General features: G+C 41.2%; 1 protein-coding gene across 1 annotated transcript in view; it reads left to right on the top strand.

The window, feature by feature from the left end:
- Nucleotides 1–19,733, top strand: part of ptprdb (protein tyrosine phosphatase receptor type Db) — a 165,327-nt gene that overhangs the window by 120,154 nt on the left and 25,440 nt on the right. The window contains 22 exon segments of the mRNA XM_034203321.1: nucleotides 3,935–4,123; nucleotides 5,388–5,396; nucleotides 7,332–7,349; nucleotides 8,905–9,015; nucleotides 9,978–9,989; nucleotides 10,467–10,490; nucleotides 10,493–10,641; nucleotides 10,644–10,734; nucleotides 11,600–11,709; nucleotides 11,982–12,179; nucleotides 12,554–12,655; nucleotides 12,657–12,680; nucleotides 12,793–12,940; nucleotides 13,639–13,784; nucleotides 14,070–14,214; nucleotides 15,078–15,380; nucleotides 16,458–16,651; nucleotides 17,207–17,233; nucleotides 17,895–18,012; nucleotides 18,310–18,897; nucleotides 19,255–19,349; nucleotides 19,682–19,715. Coding sequence (XP_034059212.1) covers nucleotides 3,935–4,123; nucleotides 5,388–5,396; nucleotides 7,332–7,349; nucleotides 8,905–9,015; nucleotides 9,978–9,989; nucleotides 10,467–10,490; nucleotides 10,493–10,641; nucleotides 10,644–10,734; nucleotides 11,600–11,709; nucleotides 11,982–12,179; nucleotides 12,554–12,655; nucleotides 12,657–12,680; nucleotides 12,793–12,940; nucleotides 13,639–13,784; nucleotides 14,070–14,214; nucleotides 15,078–15,380; nucleotides 16,458–16,651; nucleotides 17,207–17,233; nucleotides 17,895–18,012; nucleotides 18,310–18,897; nucleotides 19,255–19,349; nucleotides 19,682–19,715 — 2,835 coding nt within the window.

The following is a 19,733-nucleotide window of genomic DNA, read 5'->3' as shown; positions in this document are numbered from 1 at the left end:
GCGTCTGTCTTCTCACAATGTAGCTGCAACAAGATATTGTGCAGCCTACCAAAACAACCTAATGACGTAATGAGAGTCATACAAATAACCAGCTAACTACAACAGCCGCAATGCCACATCGATCCAGGGGACTTCTTCTTACCACACCGCCAACTTCCTGCATCCTTGCTTCGACCACACCCATTTTTTACTTAATGACTTGTGACTGTGTCTTAACCAACTCTGACCTCAGACAGAAATATAAGCACCTGGAAAAGTACTCAAACCGATTCTGTGGTATTTCCCGCTACAGTAGGGAATCTGCAGGACCACATTTTGCCATAGTGACACTCAAACCACATGCACACACACACAGACTCATAAGGTCAAAACTGACCATTCACACACTGTAACAAACCGTGGCTCCACAAAACTTGACCCAGACTTAAATCAACAACAACATTTTTACTATGTAATAATCACAAGTAATGTAACAGTTCGTAAGTGTTAATGTTATTGTATCTATCACGTAACCTGTTTTGTCCCCTGAGTCCGTGATGAATGACAGGAACAGGTTTGTTTGCAGGTGCTGATATTACAAATGAGCTTCTAATATACGGTCTTCCAGATTTCCAGATGACAAATCCAGTGAGCTATGTGTGTGGATTTCTTTTTGGGTCTTGTATAAAGAGGAAAGTGTTCACACGGTAGTTCCCATGATTGGGAAACCGGGCATTTCTATGAGCTGTGAAATGATCTGGATCTCTCACAGTGGAAAACACTGAAGTGGGAGCACATCCAAGGAAACAGTGGGATGTGTGGAAGGCTCCGTCAACAAGGGAGTGTAGCGTTTTTCGCATCTGCTCTGACCTCAGGGGGTACTTTACTGTTCAGCAGTGCGCACACACACCACTGGAGCAGCTTTGTGTCCCAAACCCACGTTGGTGTTGCTTACACCTGTCCCATGATGGATGGGGGGGAGCTGGTTACAGTATGTGCATGCATCAACGTGTGTGTGCATCAACTCATTCAATCAGTCCCTCAAACATTTGTCCTTATATTTACTTCACACCTTGTCAGCTTTAAATGAAAGAACCTTGTCGTATTTTTTAACACCCTCATGAAAGTATGTGCGTTCTCCGTCTGTGCTTTTGGTTCTTGCACACACCTCTACTTACACATCCATATCTGCAACTCTCGTTTGTTCTGTGCCGGTGAGTGGTTTGTAGAAGAGGGGCCGAGAGAGATGCATGATCTCAGGGAGGTAGCATTCTAACTGTGCATCCTCAACGTTCAGTGCAGTGTCCCACCCCAGGTAGATGAAATAGAATGCGTTATTCCTGCCTACGAGGGGATGGCTTTGAAGTAAGCGTTGCATAATGAAAGCGGAGAGAGTCAGGATTGTTTATGCTGTATGGGTCCCTTGTGTTTCTCTCTCCCTTTCTGTCTGTTTTTCCTCTTCCCCACTCCCCTTGTTCTCTCTTTATTTTCCTCTCTGTCACTCTTTTTTTGTCTCACTGTATTTTCATTCTAACTCTCTTTTCTTTTCTTTTTTTGCACTTTTGCCCTCTTTTACCACCCGCCCACACAGACACAGTAGTACACACAAAACACCTTCTGATCTTGTTCTCTTGGTTTATTATGTCCTGTTTCCGTTTGTCGGCCGTTCTCTGATTGATTGAAACCAAAGCTGTTAAAAGGCCACACACGCACTCGCAAAGCCAGTGTCTCACGACCCGTCGGCTATGGTTCGATGGGCAAGTACCAGAATTAGCATCTCTTTGGCAAGGTTCAGCGCTAGGATTTCCCGTTAATGAGGCTCTGTGTGGTTGAGAGGGATAAAGTCACAAGGGATTCTTGTTTTTTTTTAAATGGGAGAAAATAGACTGCCTTCCAGATCAAATGCAAACACATGCAGGAACGTACGCTCCTTGCTCATCTGTCTTTTCACCATGTCTATCTTTATCCACGTTATTATGGATGACTCATGAATCTGACATTTTACCCCGCAGTTATAAAGTGTAGCGGTGAACAAAGTAAAGAATTATTTTTATCAAATGTATTTGCTTTTAACACGTTTGATTCCAAGGGTGAATACTGTTTTTTCCATCTAAATAAAGTGTAGGTGCCTTTGACCCTCCCCCCTCCTCGAGGTGATGTCCCCTCCTCTTCCCTAAGTCTTCTCCTTCAGTTGAATGAAGTTGGCTTAAAGGTCCCATGTCATGCTTTCCGGTTATTACCCATCCCCTTGGGTGTTATGAAGGTTTTTATGCATGTAAACGGTCTGCAGAGTCACAAACCCTCAAAGTACACCGTAGCGAGTAAAACTCTAACACAGAAAAGACCTATCTATGCTGCCCCAGAACGCCTCGTTGGAGATTTCTCTTTTCTTCCTGGGTATGGTGACGTGCCCATACGTATAGAGTTCCTCACACACACACACATGCCTCACACACACACACTCTCTCTGCGGCAAAACTGTGACACGCTGGGGGGGGTGCTAGTTGTGCCTCGCAGCGGCGAAACTAACTGTGGCGCGCTTACACTGTAGGTGCGCCGCGTTTGGGGGTTCGGGTGCTAGTGGAGCCTCGTAGATTGGGGTGCTGCAGCCCCCTGAGCATCCCCCCCTTCCCGCGTCCATTCACGATGTCTCGCAATGTCCCGCCAACACGGCACCCAGACCCCACGCAGCATTCTCATCTGTTTGTCATTACTGGTGTCATTTTCTGGCTGCTAACGCCATTGTAACACATAATCAATGATGTTCCACTGTAACGGTGGACTCATCAGAACAGAGTGGGCGAGCTGACCAATCAGAGCACAGTGGGCTCATAGGGAGGGAGGGGGGGGGGGGGGCAGGAGCTCCAACAAGCTGTTTCGGACAGAGAGTGAATACACATACTATAACCAATGTGAGTTTGGAAAATTGCACAATATAAATCTATTCTAGTAGACCTCAACAATGGAATTATGATCAGTAGAAAAGGCCATGACATGGGAGCTTTAATGCCTTTGATTTGTGTTATCTCAGTGAAAGGACTCATCATGTTGGATCTAATTGCCTCCGATGTCTATGAATTCACATTTGATTTGCCAATCCCAAAAGGGTGCAAGTCCCAGTGGATGCATAATTATTTGATTCTCCTATTTGATTCATGCAAAGTGCTTCCAGAGAGGGTTATGTGCAACAGACTGAGCAGCAGGACAAAAAGTTTAGCTCAAACTGAGTCCCAGCAGAATAGAGAGTATTTGAGTTTCCATTTATTTATATTTGAAGAGCCATTGCCTGAAGCTTTTTGAAGATAGTTTGTCATGGGGGAATGAAATGTTACTTATTATATTTGACCTTACTATTATTCCTCAAAAGTCTTGCCTCCAGGCTCCTGGCCAGTTGGAAAAATATTTTGGCTCTAAATTGAATCTATTTTGACCAGCCAGTTTCCTTTTTCACTCTGGACAAGTGCCTCAACCTGCTCGGTGTCAATTCAGAGCTGAAGGCAGTTGTGTATTAAGAATCATGTTTTGTCTTGTTTCGAACATCTATCTGCTTTAGGGACATGTCAGAAAACTCACTGCAATTAAAATTGATTGACATGTTGGGAAGATAGGAGAGAAACTGATACTGCTCTAATATGAATGTTAAATATGAAGCTACAGCCAGCAGCAATTCTACAGCTGGCCTGGCTACATCTGACAGTAACAAAATCCACCAAACATGCAATCATGCACATAGATAAACCTACTGTAAAAGAAGCAAAACCTTAAGATTGACAGGTTCAGCCTCATGGATATGTGTCACATACTGTATACGTTGTACGAAAAACTACTGTAACAATATAATATTGTATATATTATATCATATAAAGAAAAAGCGTCCTGTTTCTAATCCATTAAAAATAACACATTTGAAATGTATATTTCCTGCTTTGTTTAACTTGTGTTTTCATCCTTGTAGAGGACCAGCTGCCCTCAGGGTTCCCCACCATTGACATGGGTCCCCAGCTGAAAGTGGTTGAGCGTTCTCGAACCGCCACTATGCTCTGTGCTGCTAGCGGTAACCCTGACCCAGAAATTACCTGGTTCAAAGATTTCCTGCCAGTCAACACGTCCAATAACAACGGACGAATCAAGCAGCTCCGCTCAGGTAAACAATTGTTTTAATCCTCCATTCTTTCCCTTGTCCTCAATCCCACGCTTTTATTTCTATTTAAGGTTTGTTCCCTACCCCTCTTCTAATATCCGCTCCTCGTTTATTTTTCCCCATACCCGTTTTTTTATGTTCTGTTCCTACTAAGTGTCTGTTATTCTTGCCCCTGTTCACCCCTTTTCTTATTGCTGTTCCCACTCCTCCTGCCGTGGTTACTGGCTGTGTTTCTCTGCTGCTGTGTAGTATGAGTTGACTGTGTGTGGTTGCCAACTTTTCTAAACTCTTCAAAGCCTTAAACAGTAAACTCCCAACTTCTCTCTGCTTTTCTCAAACCTCTGAGGTCTTCCCGTGCAAATCACCATCACGAAGGGTTTAATTGTTCACTTAGTACAAACGTTATGAAATATTTGTAACATCACGCATCAGTGCGCACCATGTCTCTAGTCATAACAAATGTTCTCTACTGACTGAATTTGCAAGGTAAAACCCAGATGTTGGTGGCTTGCACTGAAGGAATGTCCTCTCTCAGATGACTCACTGCTGTGACTAAACCAACAAATAACCTTTTGTTTTTCCTCATATTATGGAAATACGTGTGTCTTTTGTGAGTGTGAAATTGACTCACGGACATTGCATTTTATTTTGAGTAAATACATTGAGAGAATTTGTAAAACTCAAAGACAGGAGAACTGGGGAAAATACACAGAGAATAAATTGTTTTCCAGTCCAGGCACTCAATCTCAATCAGCGTTTCTATAGCCACAGTAGTGTGTAAAATCCCAACTTGTCTTAGCAAATTCCCCCCCCCCCTCCTCAGTCCTCCTTCTGCTTCCAGGGACCCTCTGGACCCAAAAACCTTTCTTGTGATTGGACATCCAACTCTCTGGCTTCATTATGGATAACAACCTTTCTGCTTCTCTCCCAAATTGTTTTTGTTTTAGTTCTCTGGCTCAACTCCCTGCTCAAACTCCCATTTTGACCTTTATTTAATAAATAAAATATATAAAAGTAAAAGCATTTACAGAATTGTTAGACCTTAAAATGTCAAATATTTGTCATGTTAGCTTTGCTTCTTCTATATGATGATTACAACGTACTTTTACAAAAACAAAGTTTGTGTAGATAATCAATATTTGGCTTCTTCTGGGAGTTCCAGTGCTTTTTCAAGTGTTTCTAAGTCAACTCCTCTGTGTAATCAATGGTCCGATTATAATGCCATGTCTATGCTGTTTCTTTTCTCTTTATATCTTTTTAACTACAGAGTCCTTTGGTAAGTGCTTCTGTTCCGAGGCCCACACCCTCACTGTCCACTTTTCTATATACTGTTCACTAATGCTGCTTCTGTTGCTGCTGCTGCTCACCTTTACAATACTGAAGTGTAATTCAAATGCATGGCATGCATTTAACTAACAGTCACACACAGAGATATAATGAGCACAGATGCACACACACTCTGCAGTCACCCATACATCATTTTGGATACAGACACATACTATAGATGCTATGAATTGATACAGAATAAATAAAATACACATGCATAAACACATATCTACACATATATAACTAAATATACATGAATATACTCACACATATCTCTGTCACCCTAGAGGTAGCTGGCCTCACCCTCACCTGTGCACCTGCAGCCTTTCCACACCCAAATAATTACAATAACTTTCTCCTCACACTCACCTATTTACTTTTCCACTTATTAAATTATTCTCCCTCCCTCTCACTCACTCACTCACTCACTCACTCTGTCATTCACTCACCCACTTACTCTCCACTGTGCTGTATAGAGTTACAAGTCAATAAGCCATGAGCTGTGGATGGCTATTAGGTAGGCCTCTGGTGGAGCCACTGTAAGAAATCAATGGGACCAGGTTACAGACTTCTAGACGTTGCCTGTACACAGTTAGTATGTATATACTAAACCTGGTTACTACTGCTAAGAGGTAGTGAATGGACACGCAGTTTGAACATCCCCATAATAGAGTCAGACAAATAATGTAATGTAAAAAAAATCCACTCTTCAATACCTTTTCACGCTCATATAAATCGTTTTTTTACATTATGATTTTGATTTTGCAACAAAGTGCTGTGTTTTGCATTTCTTTGTTTACACTCACAGGTGATTTCCTTAATGATCTATTATTCTATTATGTGAGATCACACCTCTACAACTTAAACAAAGATGTATTTATTTGTATTATTATTATTTATTTATTTTTGATTAGTGAAAATAAATCAGCTATATTAGCATTGTAATAGTCAATTCATTGTTTAAAGTTCATTTAACAGTCTCTGGTTCTTTCTCCCTAAATGTGAGGATTTACTACATTAGTTTGTACCATTTTAAACTGAATATCTGAGGGTTTCATGGCTTTGGGATATTTTATAGGCTTAATTATTATTGATTAACCTGTCTAGTATATTCATCCCAAATCAAATCAATTATTAGTTGCACCCCACCCCTCTTACAGTAAATGTATGTTGGCACCTCTCAAAGTATGTCGTTGGTGGTCGGTTTGAGATGTTAGGTCTAGAAATACAATATAACTCTTTGAGGGGTTGAGACATCAACTTGACATTTACCGTTGATTTTTTAGATTGTTGAAAATGTGCCTGATGTCAGACTCTGTTTTAAGATTAAAAAAATCAATCCGAGTATATATTTTTACACAGTGAAAGTATTGGAGGGTGGATTATTTTCCTTCAGAGACAGATATTTAATGTATTTACTAAGGATATTACGAGCAGGATTACGCCTGCTTTTGATCTATGTGGAGGTTAAGTCTCAGGGCAGTTAAGTGTACTCAGAGTCTCAGTCCACCTCTAATAGACCCAGATGAGTGCAGTGCAGACACTACCCTACAGCCACTTCTGCCCCTGCTGCAAGTCAATGAAGTCAAATCAATAACCCATCTCCTTATAGCTCTGTCACTGTCTGTCACTCTGTCTATCTAGTCTCTGCCTTTCTCTTCTCAGGCTAATTCTGTCTTTATTTATTCTGTCTTTTTCTCTATGCCTCTCTCTTCCTCTCACTCTCTTAAGGAGCTATATTTTGAGTCTTCCTCTCTAATTTGATTCTTCTCCTTTCCAAGTTACCTCCCCAAGTCCCTCCCTTCCTATCCCCTGCTCCTCCTGTGGTACTAACATTTTCTTCTTCTTCTCCTTCTCTAATCTCGTGCATTCATTGCCCACTCAGGTGGCACGCCCATACGAGGTAAGACTGCTGGGAGGACCAACATGACACAGTGGCCTGATTCCTTTTCCACCCCCGGTTCCTACTTCACTTGCAGATCTGAAAAAAGCAGCTCTGGGTGGATTAATCAATACATGTTCAGTCCCAAAGACTGGTAACGCTCCTCCAGCTGCATCAGATCTGCAGTAGGTGCAAGAGGGGAGAAATTGGAATTGAGCAAGCAATTCATTATACTCTGACTTTTAATCACCTCTCTTCATCTCATCTCAGCCTCAACAGTCACTCTATAATACAAAAAGTCCATGGCTTCCTTCCTCACCATATTGTGATCTTTCTTTTCTATCCACCAGTTTAACATCATTCAGCTATTCACGTCTACTTTGTTTTCAGTCTAAAGCATGATTTGTTTACAACTTGTATTTATTTTTAGTTGATTAGACTTAGGTGACAAAACGTACTATCATTTTACCTTTTTGTGTGACCTGATTTCCTATTTTTTTTTTTTTCTTTGCCGGTGGGTCTTGACCGACCTAGCCTCTCTTCCTTGTCTCTATTTGCCCAATCAAACGTCTTAGTTTTGTTTTCCCTCCCAGCTGTTATTCGCTCAGCCTGAAAAGTCCAGATGGCAAAGACTTAGACACACGCACATGTAAACACACACACACACACACACACACACACACACTTTTCTCCATGATTTTTACCATTACTTTCTCTTTTCTCTCTCATTACCGATAAAAAGCCCCAAACAACCACTTTTTTTATAAAGTTTTTCTGGGCGCTTTTTTGCCTTACCACCCCATCTTTAAAGAACCTCTGGTTTACTTTTTTGACAGTTTTTCTGTTTCCAGGGAGCGAGAAAGCGTCGATCCCTTCCCAAGGCTTTGCGTATGTCGTTCCTTTTTTTTCAATCTGTGGCCTTGATGAAGGTCAATTGGTGTCTTTACCTCCTTATTGGGTGTGCTTTTAAAATGACTTCACACTCCTGATCCCATTGGTGGATCTGTAAGGGTTTGGGATATTTCTTGACATGGCAATACCGTTGTCATATTTGACCCATGAAAACTGAAACATGATTTGCTCCCTGATAACTCAATCTTGATTTCCAGCAAAGATTTTTTTTTTTTAACTGTATTGGTGACTGGATTTCTCCACATTTGAGTTGCTTGGTTTGTTGCTTTCTGCCGTGCATGAAGACTACATTCTCGGTTTTTCTAGGCTTTGTATCAGTTTTTGTTTGTTTTTATTCGTTTTTTGTTTTCTTCCCATTTCTTAATCAGGAAGCTGACCCTTGTTTTGGGCAGATTCTTGCTGACAGTGGTAGAAACGTGTTAATAGATCTTGCCCCATTTTTATCCCTGTGTTCAGCTTGTTTTTGCTGAAAACGGTCTCAGATTCATTTACACTTTATGCAGTTGTTACCATTTCTATGTTGGTGTATTTATGGACTATACCCAATTATCTGATGTCTTCCACTTTTGTGTAATTGCTCTTTGTTCCTTACTATCTTTCTGTGTGACTCCCTCTCCGCTCTCTCTATATTCTACTCTTCCTCTCCATCTCTCAATGAATCCAGGTGCCCTCCAGATAGAGATGAGTGAGGAGTCCGACCAGGGGAAGTACGAGTGTGTTGCCACCAACAGCGATGGGACACGCTATTCCACGCCAGCTAACCTCTATGTCCGAGGTAAGAGGGAATAAAAAACCAGAGTAGAGCACTTACATTTAACGATTGATGTATGCTCAGATTATGACATCTATTCTTAGAAGATATTTATATATTTTAACATAAATGTCTTCTGCTAGCAATGTGCATTTATCATATTAATGTGATATGACGCTATTAAACCTTCTGTGTTAAAGAAATTCTTAGCCGTCGAGTCATAAAACTGGATAATTTTAAATAAGATTTCCTTTACATCAGCTCAGGCGGGGCAGAAGGTTTCACTCGGGCTATTAATCTCTCCGCCCTCTCTTCTTAGCCTTTAGACCTCAGAGAAAAAAACAAATCATTGTCTGGTTAAGACTTGTGTTTCTCCCCAAATCTGACAGGCATCTCTGCACCTCGGGCACTGTCTCCTTCAACAAACATTCACACACATTCCCACCCAATGTTTGAGTCTTGGAGACATTTTTATTCCTGTGGCCTTTTGCTCTGTTGTCTGCCCACCCCAGAAAAAATAAATAAATAAAGGCTTTAAAGAGCGTAGCATGCTTTTCTGACTCCAACATTGCTCCTAGGGATACGAAGCAAAATCACACATGACTGGAAGCACACACAGCTATGCTAGACCAAAAGAAAATATAAACACACATTTATACACACACAAACGGGCGCAGAGGCAGTGATGTGCGTCTAACAGTGCTTGCAGGGCCAGTAAAATCTTGCAGTGCTGCTCAGTGAGTGTTTGACAAGCAGTCTATGGAGACAGCCGGCTGTGGAGGCTGCTTTAAAAACAGGCTTTCTACGGACTCTGTTTTCTCTCTTTGCTCTCCTCTTCTCCTTCTTTCTTGCTGTGTGTTATCTCTCTTTCTATTGCCATGCTCCTTTGTCTAACTGGTTTTTTCTCTGTCTCCCGTTTCTTCTCTTATATTTCTGTTTTCCTTTCTCTACTCCTCCCGCCGTGCTCTGTCCTCCCCCCTCTGCAGAGCTGCGAGAAGGTTGGTACAGTAACAAACTGTGTGCTTTTTCAGTCTCTCCCGAGTATATTCTCCTTTCTTCCATTAAACTGCTATTCGTGTTTGTGTGTTTTCGCCTGTACAGTTCAGTCCTTTGAGAAATACTGTACCCTGTGTTCCTCTTTTCTCTTTTCCCCCTGTGAGTGTGTTTGCTGTGAGATGTATTTTTTGGGGAGTATTTTGTGTTTCAGTTCATAACATATTTAATGGAGCACACCTAAAAACACCATGAATAAACATTTTCATATCACATCCACCCTAGTGGTGATGTACTAGACTGTCTGAATGCTTGCAGTCTTTTTTGAATGCCATACAATTTCATCTAAGAGAACATGGAACAAAAAAATAAAACCCATTCACTGGAAACACATATGTTCTTCACTTTACTGAGCAACACAGTCATGCATTTCTAATGGCCTCTCTTCTCCTGCCTTCCTGCTTCCATTGCTGCTGGTCCAGTGCGTCGTGTCCCCCCTCGCTTCTCCATCCCCCAGCGGACAGCGAGATCATGCCAGGTGGGAACATCAACATCACCTGTGTGGCCGTGGGCTCCCCCATGCCGTATGTGAAGTGGATGCTGGGGAGAAGAGATCTGACGCCTGAGGATGACACCATCGGCCGCAACGTCCTGGAAAACTGACCGACGTGCGCCAGTCCAACAATTACACATGCGTCGCCATGTCGACACTTGGCGTGATTGAGGCGGTGGCACAGATTATTGTGAAAGGTTTGTGGATTCATCAGCATGAGGTGTGAGGAGAAGAGAGCATGCGAGCAAGAGATGATTTGACCTTGCCTGCAGTGACAGCAGAGTGTTTTTAAGAGGACAAAATCACAGTGAAGGTTGTCTTCTATGATGAGCATTTGGAAAAAATAGATCGCCACAGAATTTAAAAAAAGCTTGTAATTGGTTAATCCCTTTGCTTTACAGAATAAATCAAGTAGTCACTGATATCTTACATATTCACAACCAGAAGAAGAAAGAAGGAACATTATTACATTATATGTAAAATGGTGAAAAACAAAAGGCAAGGAAAGTTTATTTATACAGCACCTTTCAACACAAGGCAATTCAAAGTGCTTTACAAAAATTAAAGACATTAAGAGCATTAAGAAAGAGATTATAAAATGGCATTTAAAAAACTCATTTAAACACTCAAAAGAAAAAAGGTTTTACCCTGAAGTATGTCTTGCTTTATCACAGCAGTTCCCTCCAGACACTTTTGCAACACTAGCCTTTTTATGTCTGAATTTGAATGTTTGTTTCTTGAAAGAGAAGAAAAAGCTTGATTATTTTTTTGTTAATCAGATAATGTTAATGGAATCTGTCAAAACTTTGTTTTCTATGGGGACTTGTTTCAGTAACTAACAAATGATCTTAACATTTGTAATTCATTTAAGTGAGTAATTATTCAGGCGGTGTAATCGCTGTATAGAGAATTGTGAATTGTTTAACTCTTGGATATTGAGGTTGTCTCATGGTCTCATCCCTTACATTTTTTAAACAGCAGATTACATTTTTTAGTTTTACAATTTCAAAGTGATGTTATGAATATATTCAACAGTTTCTTATTTCTCTCTCTCCCTTTCAGCTCTGCCAAAGGCCCCTGGTAACCCTGTGGTGACGGAGAGAACTGCAACAAGCATCACACTCACCTGGGATTCTGGGAACCCTGAGCCTGTCTCCTACTACATCATACAGGTGTGAAACAGACACAGAAGCACTACTGCATGTGCACACAGGCTTTCTGAGACGAAGACCTTAAGATGAACTACATTTGTGTGTGAAAATGGACTATAGATATATATGTATATACTGTATATACATATATATAAATATACATTTCCTCGGCAAGTCAGGGTTTGATATGCTATATATATGTATTTGTTTTCCTTTGTAAAAGTAGGCTAATGCAGCTTGAAATCATTATGTTATCTTCCTCTGCTCTCTCTCTCCCTCTCTTGTTTCCTCAGTACCGTGCCAAAGGCTCTGAGGACCCCTACAAAGAGATTGATGGCATCGCCACAACGCGCTACAGCGTGGGCGGTCTCAGCCCCTACTCCCACTACGACTTTCGGGTGGCGGCTGTCAACACCATCGGCCAGGGCCCCTCCAGCGAGGTGGTGGAGGCTCGCACAGCCGAGCAGGCCCCCTCCTCACCGCCCCGACAGGTCAGGGTTTCATTGCCTTTTCAACAGCAATAATGTACCAATCATTTGAGAGGAAAATAAAATGTGTGCCCTTTTGGGTCCAGTACGGAAAAAGGTTAATTGTTTTAATCTATTTTTATTGTTTCTTTTAGCAGATCGAAAGCGTTGTCATTATACAGCACAGTTCAATTAGCTGCCTATTATTTTAACAGTCATACCAGTGTGTTATATAAATGTGTTTTCAATATGTTTTCAACTTTCAAACACTAGACTTAATTAGCCTTTAGTTCTTTAAAAATGAACCCCACTGTCTTCAACAAGGTTTGCTGTAGTTTAATTAGAGTACATTTTAAACCAGCACTGCGTTGTTGAACCTCTCTCTGTTTGCCTTGCAGGTCAGAGGTCGTATGCTGAGCACCACAACAGCAATCATCCACTGGGATGAACCAGAGGAGCCTAACGGACAGGTGGTGGGCTACAGAGTCTACTACACACTCCGACAACACGCTGCTTGTCAACCAGGTACCTGTTTATAAATCACTCCTGACAAGTTGTGTTGTCTGCACTTGTCTAATTCACAAGTGTGCATCAGTGTGTCTACTTGCTCTCATGCTTTGTGTCTTGTTTTGTGCAGTGGGAGAAGCAGATGGTGCGCAGCGCCAACTTCATCACCATCCAGAGCTTAACTCCTAACAAGACTTATTACATCAGAGTGATGGCCTTCACCTCTGTAGGAGACGGACCTCTGTCCCAGGACCTGCAGATTATAGCCAAGACTGGAGGTAAGAGACAGGAGGAAATAGAGCGATGTATCATGCTATGCTGAAAACACTCATTCAAGCCAAGAATTCTGTACAATTAGAGAGTGAGTCATGGGAGTCTTTCCCCAGAAATAAAAAAACATGTGGATTATTAGTCAAAGTCTTTGTGGGGATTATTACAAAACTGCACTAAATACATTTTGTAGCTCAGTAATCTCCCACAGAGATTTTGAGTAAATTATTTGTACAATCACTCACTGTATGGATGTGTCAGGAGGTATGCGGTTTGTTCCCCAGTCCACATGTCAAAGCGTCAACCCTAAATTGCTCCCCTGGGGCATCAGTGTGTGATTGTGTGTGAATGATAATTAGATTACATTCTGATACAAGATTTGGCAGCGGCCATCAGTGTCTAATCGGTGTGTGAATGGGTATCTGTTAGCATGTAGTGTTAAAGCTCTTTGAGTGGTAGAAACACTAGAAAGATGCCTTATAAATACAAGGGCATTTACTATGAACCATTACTTATCAACTCATATGAAGATTACACTTACAAACATTTCCCTATCCCTATTTTTTTATTATTTTTGTTTAAATGTTAACATGTTATATGTTAAAAGCTTTGTAAAGCACATTGTATTTGAGTTATTATTGTGATTATTAATATGATTAGTATCTTCACTTATAATCTGCAATCCTGTCTTTCCTCCACTCTGTAGTTCCATCCCAACCATCAGATTTTAAGGGTGAGGCCAAGTCTGAGACCAGTATCCAGCTGTCGTGGGTGGCCCCACCCCAGGGTGGCCCCGACAACCAGATCACAGGATATGAGCTGGTGTACCGACGAGCTGACGACACAGAGGAGGTGAGATAAGAGAGAGAGAGACACAGATTGGTAGCTGAGAGGACTGTGTTGCTGAGCTAATACATTCAAGGATGGTTGGCTGCATGATAACAAATGAAAGGAAGGGTGTATGAATAGATGGATGGGCAGGCAAACAACAGATACATTGTATAAATATGTATAGTTACATTAATAAAGGATGCTTTTTTTCTACCACCCTGTAGAAATAGTAAATACGACCGGTTTTGTTTGTTTTTCTCACAACCTGATATCTCCCATTGTCCCGTTGTCCTCATGTCCTTTCAGAAGAAAGTAAGCTTTGAGCCTGTCACCTCCTACCTGTTGAAGAACCTGAAGCCTTTCTCCACCTACACCTTCCAGCTGGCTGCAAAGAGCAAGCATGGAATTGGGGCGTACACGAACGAAGTGTCCATCGACACACCGCAGACGCGTAGGTCCAACCACAAATACAGCTGTGTGTGTGTGAGTGCTTGAGAGAGGGAGAAGAGAGAGGCTTCAATTTTGATAATGCAAAAATAAAAAACGGACACAAAAACTGAACAACAAATGAATGAAATGCCAGATCTATCACCAAAGAACAGTATTTGATAAGACATTTGGCAGTTCGGCACTTTTTATGCATTGTCAAAAAGGGGCCGACATGAATCCAGACCTTAACTGACCTCAGATTTGATTTTTCAACAAATATATCATCGAATAAATACCAGAAGTGTATCCCACATTAAATATTTCAGCCAAAATAGTACTTGCTTATCGATAATTGACCAAGTAAACTATACTGAATTTGTTGGCTACCAATCTGAGGTCTGTAAGAGAATGAGTAAGAACAAGGCAAAAAGACAGAGGTTTGTAGATAGAGATGAGAACTCCCTCATGGATCACAGAGGCTTGGGTAGGCTGTAAGGACAAGTAAGTTATGGGCAGGTATGTTTGTGTGTTGAAGCTCTAGTCAGTGTTTTTGTGTTGCATCTCTTTTAAGTCATTCACTCGTTTTCATGAATTCAACATTTATACCAAACAGAAATTGACACCCATCATTCAGTATCTTTGTTCGGCCATCTTGCTTTCTAGTCACAGGTTCATTTTCTCATAAGAACTTTTTGTTCTCCAGTGTTTTGTTTTCATTTTATGTTTTTTTGTCTTTTGTTCTTTGTCTCTCGTCAATTTCATCCCCATTCCTTCACGGCAAACCTCACTTCATCACCTCTCCATCCACCAATTACAACTACACACACAACCAAATCACATTTACCCAACAACCCCTACTGTGGTTCCTCAAAACTGGCCGATCAGTTCCTTCGGCACCTCCCCAGGACATCACATGCACCAGTCCCAGTTCTACCAGCATCTTGGTAAGTTGGGCCCCGCCTCTCCTGGAGTTTCAGAACGGTGTCATTACCGGATACTCCATCCAGTACTCCACTACCGAGGGCAACAAAATGTCTAAAAGAGTTGATGGAGTTCATCCGGAAAGTTCTTCGTATCTACTGGAAAACCTAGAGAAATGGACTGAGTATGGCATTACTGTACGGGCTCAGACGGAAGCCGGGGAAGGACCAGAGAGTTTACAGCTGCTTATCCGCACCGAGGAAGATGGTATGTTCCCAAATAAACCCCATGCCTGTCTTAAGATGGTCCGCCCCACTAACAATGGCTACCTCACTAACATAGCAATAATGATTTCAAAGCACCCTAAACTAACAGCAAGCTTCTTTCACTGGCCATTAAAGACACTTTGTCTATCCTTGAGCTGAAATCTAAATGGATGATGCATTTAGGAACCACTGTCAGATCTTCCAGTTTTGAAAACCTCTCCTTTATTCCTGCATACCCGCCAGAAACCTCCAACATCCGGAACCTCCTCCACCTCCTCCTGCTTCTCCCTCTCCACTGCTTTCTCTTGTCAAAAGCCACCCTTTTTTCTCCAGCAGACCTTTTTATCCTCAACCAGCGTTTTTCTTCTGCTCTTTTCCCTTTCTTATAAAATAACCTTTTTGGGGGGGAAAGGAATTGATGGGATTTCCCCTTGTATCTTCCACTAACAACACCAGAGCAAACCCTTTGGCTGTAGCTGTACATTTTCCCCACCTTGGCTTTTCTAACTGACTGTCAGCTCCTCCAATCCCTCTCCAATTATTGAAATATCTTTATGCAATATTTTATTGTGTTTTATTGTGTCTTTTTTTAATATTCAGACATTTTTTTGTAAATCATACTCTTTCATACTCCCAATGCCTCCATTTTTCCAGTTTGGAGACGATATGTATTTATATTTCTCTTTGGGAGATAGTTCTTGGCAGCATGAGAGAGGTTTTTCTTGATAACAGTATTTGCTCTTTTCAGCTTGCCACTGTTTATCTGCCTATGGCAACAAATCCTTTTCTATCTGCCATTCTTATCTTTCTCTACATTTGCTTCTTATCGTCCACTGCTTTTTTCCTCCATGTTTTTCTCAAGCACTCGTTTTTTTTTACTATTTTGACTTTTTCCCAGACATCATGGCAGTTTTACACTTTTTTGGAGTGGTTGTATTTTACATTTTTTTAGCTTTAGGTTTTTTTTTCTTTTTCATCTACCCCAATATATTTTTTATTATAAAAACTAAAGACCTTAACTTGAGAGGTTTGAGTGCCCATCATCTGTGACCCTTGACCTCTATAAATGCATTTATAGTTCCAAGTGGTCCTCCGCGAGGGGTGGAGGCAGAGACTGTGAACGCCTCGGCCGTTAGGGTGAAATGGCGAGCACCAGCGGCCGAACGGCAGCACGGTCAGGTCCGAGGATACCAAGTCCACTATGTGAGGATGAACAACGGAGAACCTCAGGGTCAGCCGTTCATCAAGGACATCCTCATAGAGGACTCTCAGGTAACACTAACACCTTATGATCTAATGAACTGTTATAGGAATGTTTTAAGAATGCTTAAAACCAATATTTTAAATGAGCCCACTTTTTTAAAATACAGTCATATTAATTATAGATGATCATATTAAGTTCAAAGTTAAACATTAAAGCCATACAACATTTTAAGCTCCCTCAGCATTTTCGTTAGCATGGATATAGAGCAAGAATAAAATCCTCTATCTATATAAAGAAAGTACAAAGAAAGTTGTATTATTAGTTGTAATAGATATATTTATATATTTGTTATTTATATATTTAGTAATTACAACAGAGAAGTTATTTGATGAAGAATTATACAAAATTAACTGACAAATTAAGTAGAAACCATCTATAAAAACATGTTGATGTCCCAGGAAATACTTTATGCTTATTTGCCTTCCTGCAGAGAGTTTAAATGTATACTTCGATGACAGCAAATATTTTGCATTTGACTCGAGTGTTCGGTCATTTATATCATATCCCGAATACTAATTGTTACTCTTTTTTTCTTCTATTTCTCTCCTCCCTACATCATTCAGTGGGAATATGATGACTCAGCTGAATATGTGAGTAAAACAATCTTTAAATCTATTATTTAATAGTTGATAACAACAAAGCACAGATAGTAGATGAGTCATATTTATGAGATTAAAAACCTCCTACATCCAGAGCGAGGGCTTACAATCGAGCACAAGGCCCCTTTTTTCATTTCTGCAGTGTGTGTTCTGCAGGATTTTTAATAAAGGACCCTGGAAAAATAAGTGATGATATGAGTCATCTGTGGGGTATTGCCAAAAAACCAAGGTATTAATGCTTTCCCAAGGCCAAAAAAGAAGAAAATATAGTTGTTTAGTGCTTAGATGGAGACCAAACTAAATGAGTTTTGAATGTGTTGGTAGTTAAATCACATTTTGTGTTGCTTGTGAACTTAATTTTAAGCTCTGAAGGTATAATTTAATAAAGCTGTTTTGAGTTTTGTTGAGATGATCACAAATCAACTCTACATTTGGAGAAAACAATGTGTTTATTGGATTCCCTGGCCTGTAGTGATGGTGGTTTAGAAAAGAGCTAAATATATCTGCCTACAAAGATACAGACAAAGAGGATAGAATTGTTTCTTTTACCAGTTTGACCCAGACTTTTTATTAAATTGAAGCCCTGCTCCTTGTTCTGAGGGCACAGAGAAATTGGCTTTTGAAGCTGACAGTGCTTTTTGTTTCTCTGCAGGAGGTGATTCTTGGAGACCTGAAGGCAGACACAGCCTACTCTGTATCAGTGGGGGCTTACACTGCTAAGGGCGATGGCGCTCGCAGCAAACCTGTTACTGTCTGTAGCGCCCTGCCATGTAAGTGTGTCAACACCAACTCTTACACAAACGTACAACAGGCTTGGAGCTAGAATCAGCACTCACATAACTTGTAATGATCTTTGAGAATAAAGCATCACTAACGGTCATTAGAGCCCATTAAATCATTGAATTGTTATATTTCTCACTCTGTAACACCTTTATATGCCAAAATGAAGCCAGTCATTTGTTGCCGCCACATTAATCATATTTTGCAGTTTTGCTTGAGGTTATGAATAATGTGATATGCAATTATCCTCTAATCATTCTCTCTCTTCTGCTCTTCCCTCTTTCTAGTGCCTGAAAAACCCAAATTGACGGTGAGTGCCACTGATTCAGGTACTGCTTTGCTTCAGTGGTACCCGCCTCCCAACCAGCCCACCCCTCTCCTCGGGTACCGCCTCACCTTCGGCCGCATCGATGTCCTTCCCTTCACGGTGGTGGAGTTCCCGACCAAGGAGAACAGCTACACCGCCCAGGACATCCACAAGGGAGCTAACTATGTGTTCAGACTCTCCTCCCGTAACAAAATGGGCTACGGAGAGGAGGCTCTAAAGGAGTTGACTACTCCGGAAGACGCCCCAAGTGGATACCCAGAAAATATCATCCTGGAGGAGGCTTTTGCCACCTCACTCCGACTGGCATGGAAATCAGTCCCACTCATTGAGCAAAATGGGAAAATCATGAAGTACTCGGTGCTGTTCAAGGATATAAACAGTCGAGGGAACGCCTCAGAAGTTGTGGTGCCCAATCCAGGGTTGAGTGTTTTGTTCGAGGGTCTGAGTGCCGACACTGTGTATGATGTCAGGTTGTGCGCGTTCACAGCTGTTGGCCCTGGGCCGTACAGCCCCAGCGTTCAGTTTAGGACGCAGCGGCTAGACCAAGGTAGGACTCCCTTTCTAACAACCCATCATCATTGCTCGGGAAGTGCTTCCTAACTTCACATTTGTGCATACAGTACATTGTATACACTAAAACTCCACTTGCACACAAACACTGGTGACATCATCCTAAGTGTCATTTTCTCGTTGTCTTGTCACTGTAGTCTTAGACCCAACGTCCTTTTCCTTAACAAGGTAAGAGTCCCTGTCCAGTCACACTCGCTGTGGGTTGATCAGAGCAGATAGCTATCTTGAGATTAGTACTAGAGAAGGAACACAGGTAAGGCTTTCATTCTGGTTCAGTAGAGAGATGAATTGAGAATTGAATCATATTAATAGTTTATTTTTTTCTCTACCTTAGTTTTTGCCACCAACTTCAAAGTGAAGGCTGCCATGAAGAACTCTGTTCTGCTGTCCTGGGAGATCCGAGACAAGAACCCTTCCCAGCCATTTACTGTGAGTAGATGTACTTTTTATCATATTAAATGTAGCAACAACAAAAAACTGATTTCAATTAGGACAGGTTTCAAATGATGTACAAACAAATGCCTGTGTTAGGTTGCCTGAAAACAAACTAAACATGTTCTGATTGATAATGATTAAGTCTGAGGCTTTTGATCTAAAATAAAGAGATGTTTACAAGACTACAGGCAAAAGCATGGAGACTTTGTACTTTATTTTGTATATTCAAATGTGAAAATAAAACAGCTACATTAAAATGAATAGCCTCCTCGGGGCTGTTTGAGAATTAATTTAACTCTCAAACGATTGACCTACCTTGTGTCCAGATCCTGTATGGAAAGGGCGAGTCTGTGGAAGTGGATGGGAAGCTGACCCAGA

The sequence above is a fragment of the Gymnodraco acuticeps genome, unplaced genomic scaffold (assembly GCF_902827175.1).
Source record: "Gymnodraco acuticeps unplaced genomic scaffold, fGymAcu1.1, whole genome shotgun sequence".
NCBI classification, from domain to species: domain Eukaryota; kingdom Metazoa; phylum Chordata; class Actinopteri; order Perciformes; family Bathydraconidae; genus Gymnodraco; species Gymnodraco acuticeps.
This window is presented reverse-complemented; position numbering and strand designations above follow the sequence as displayed.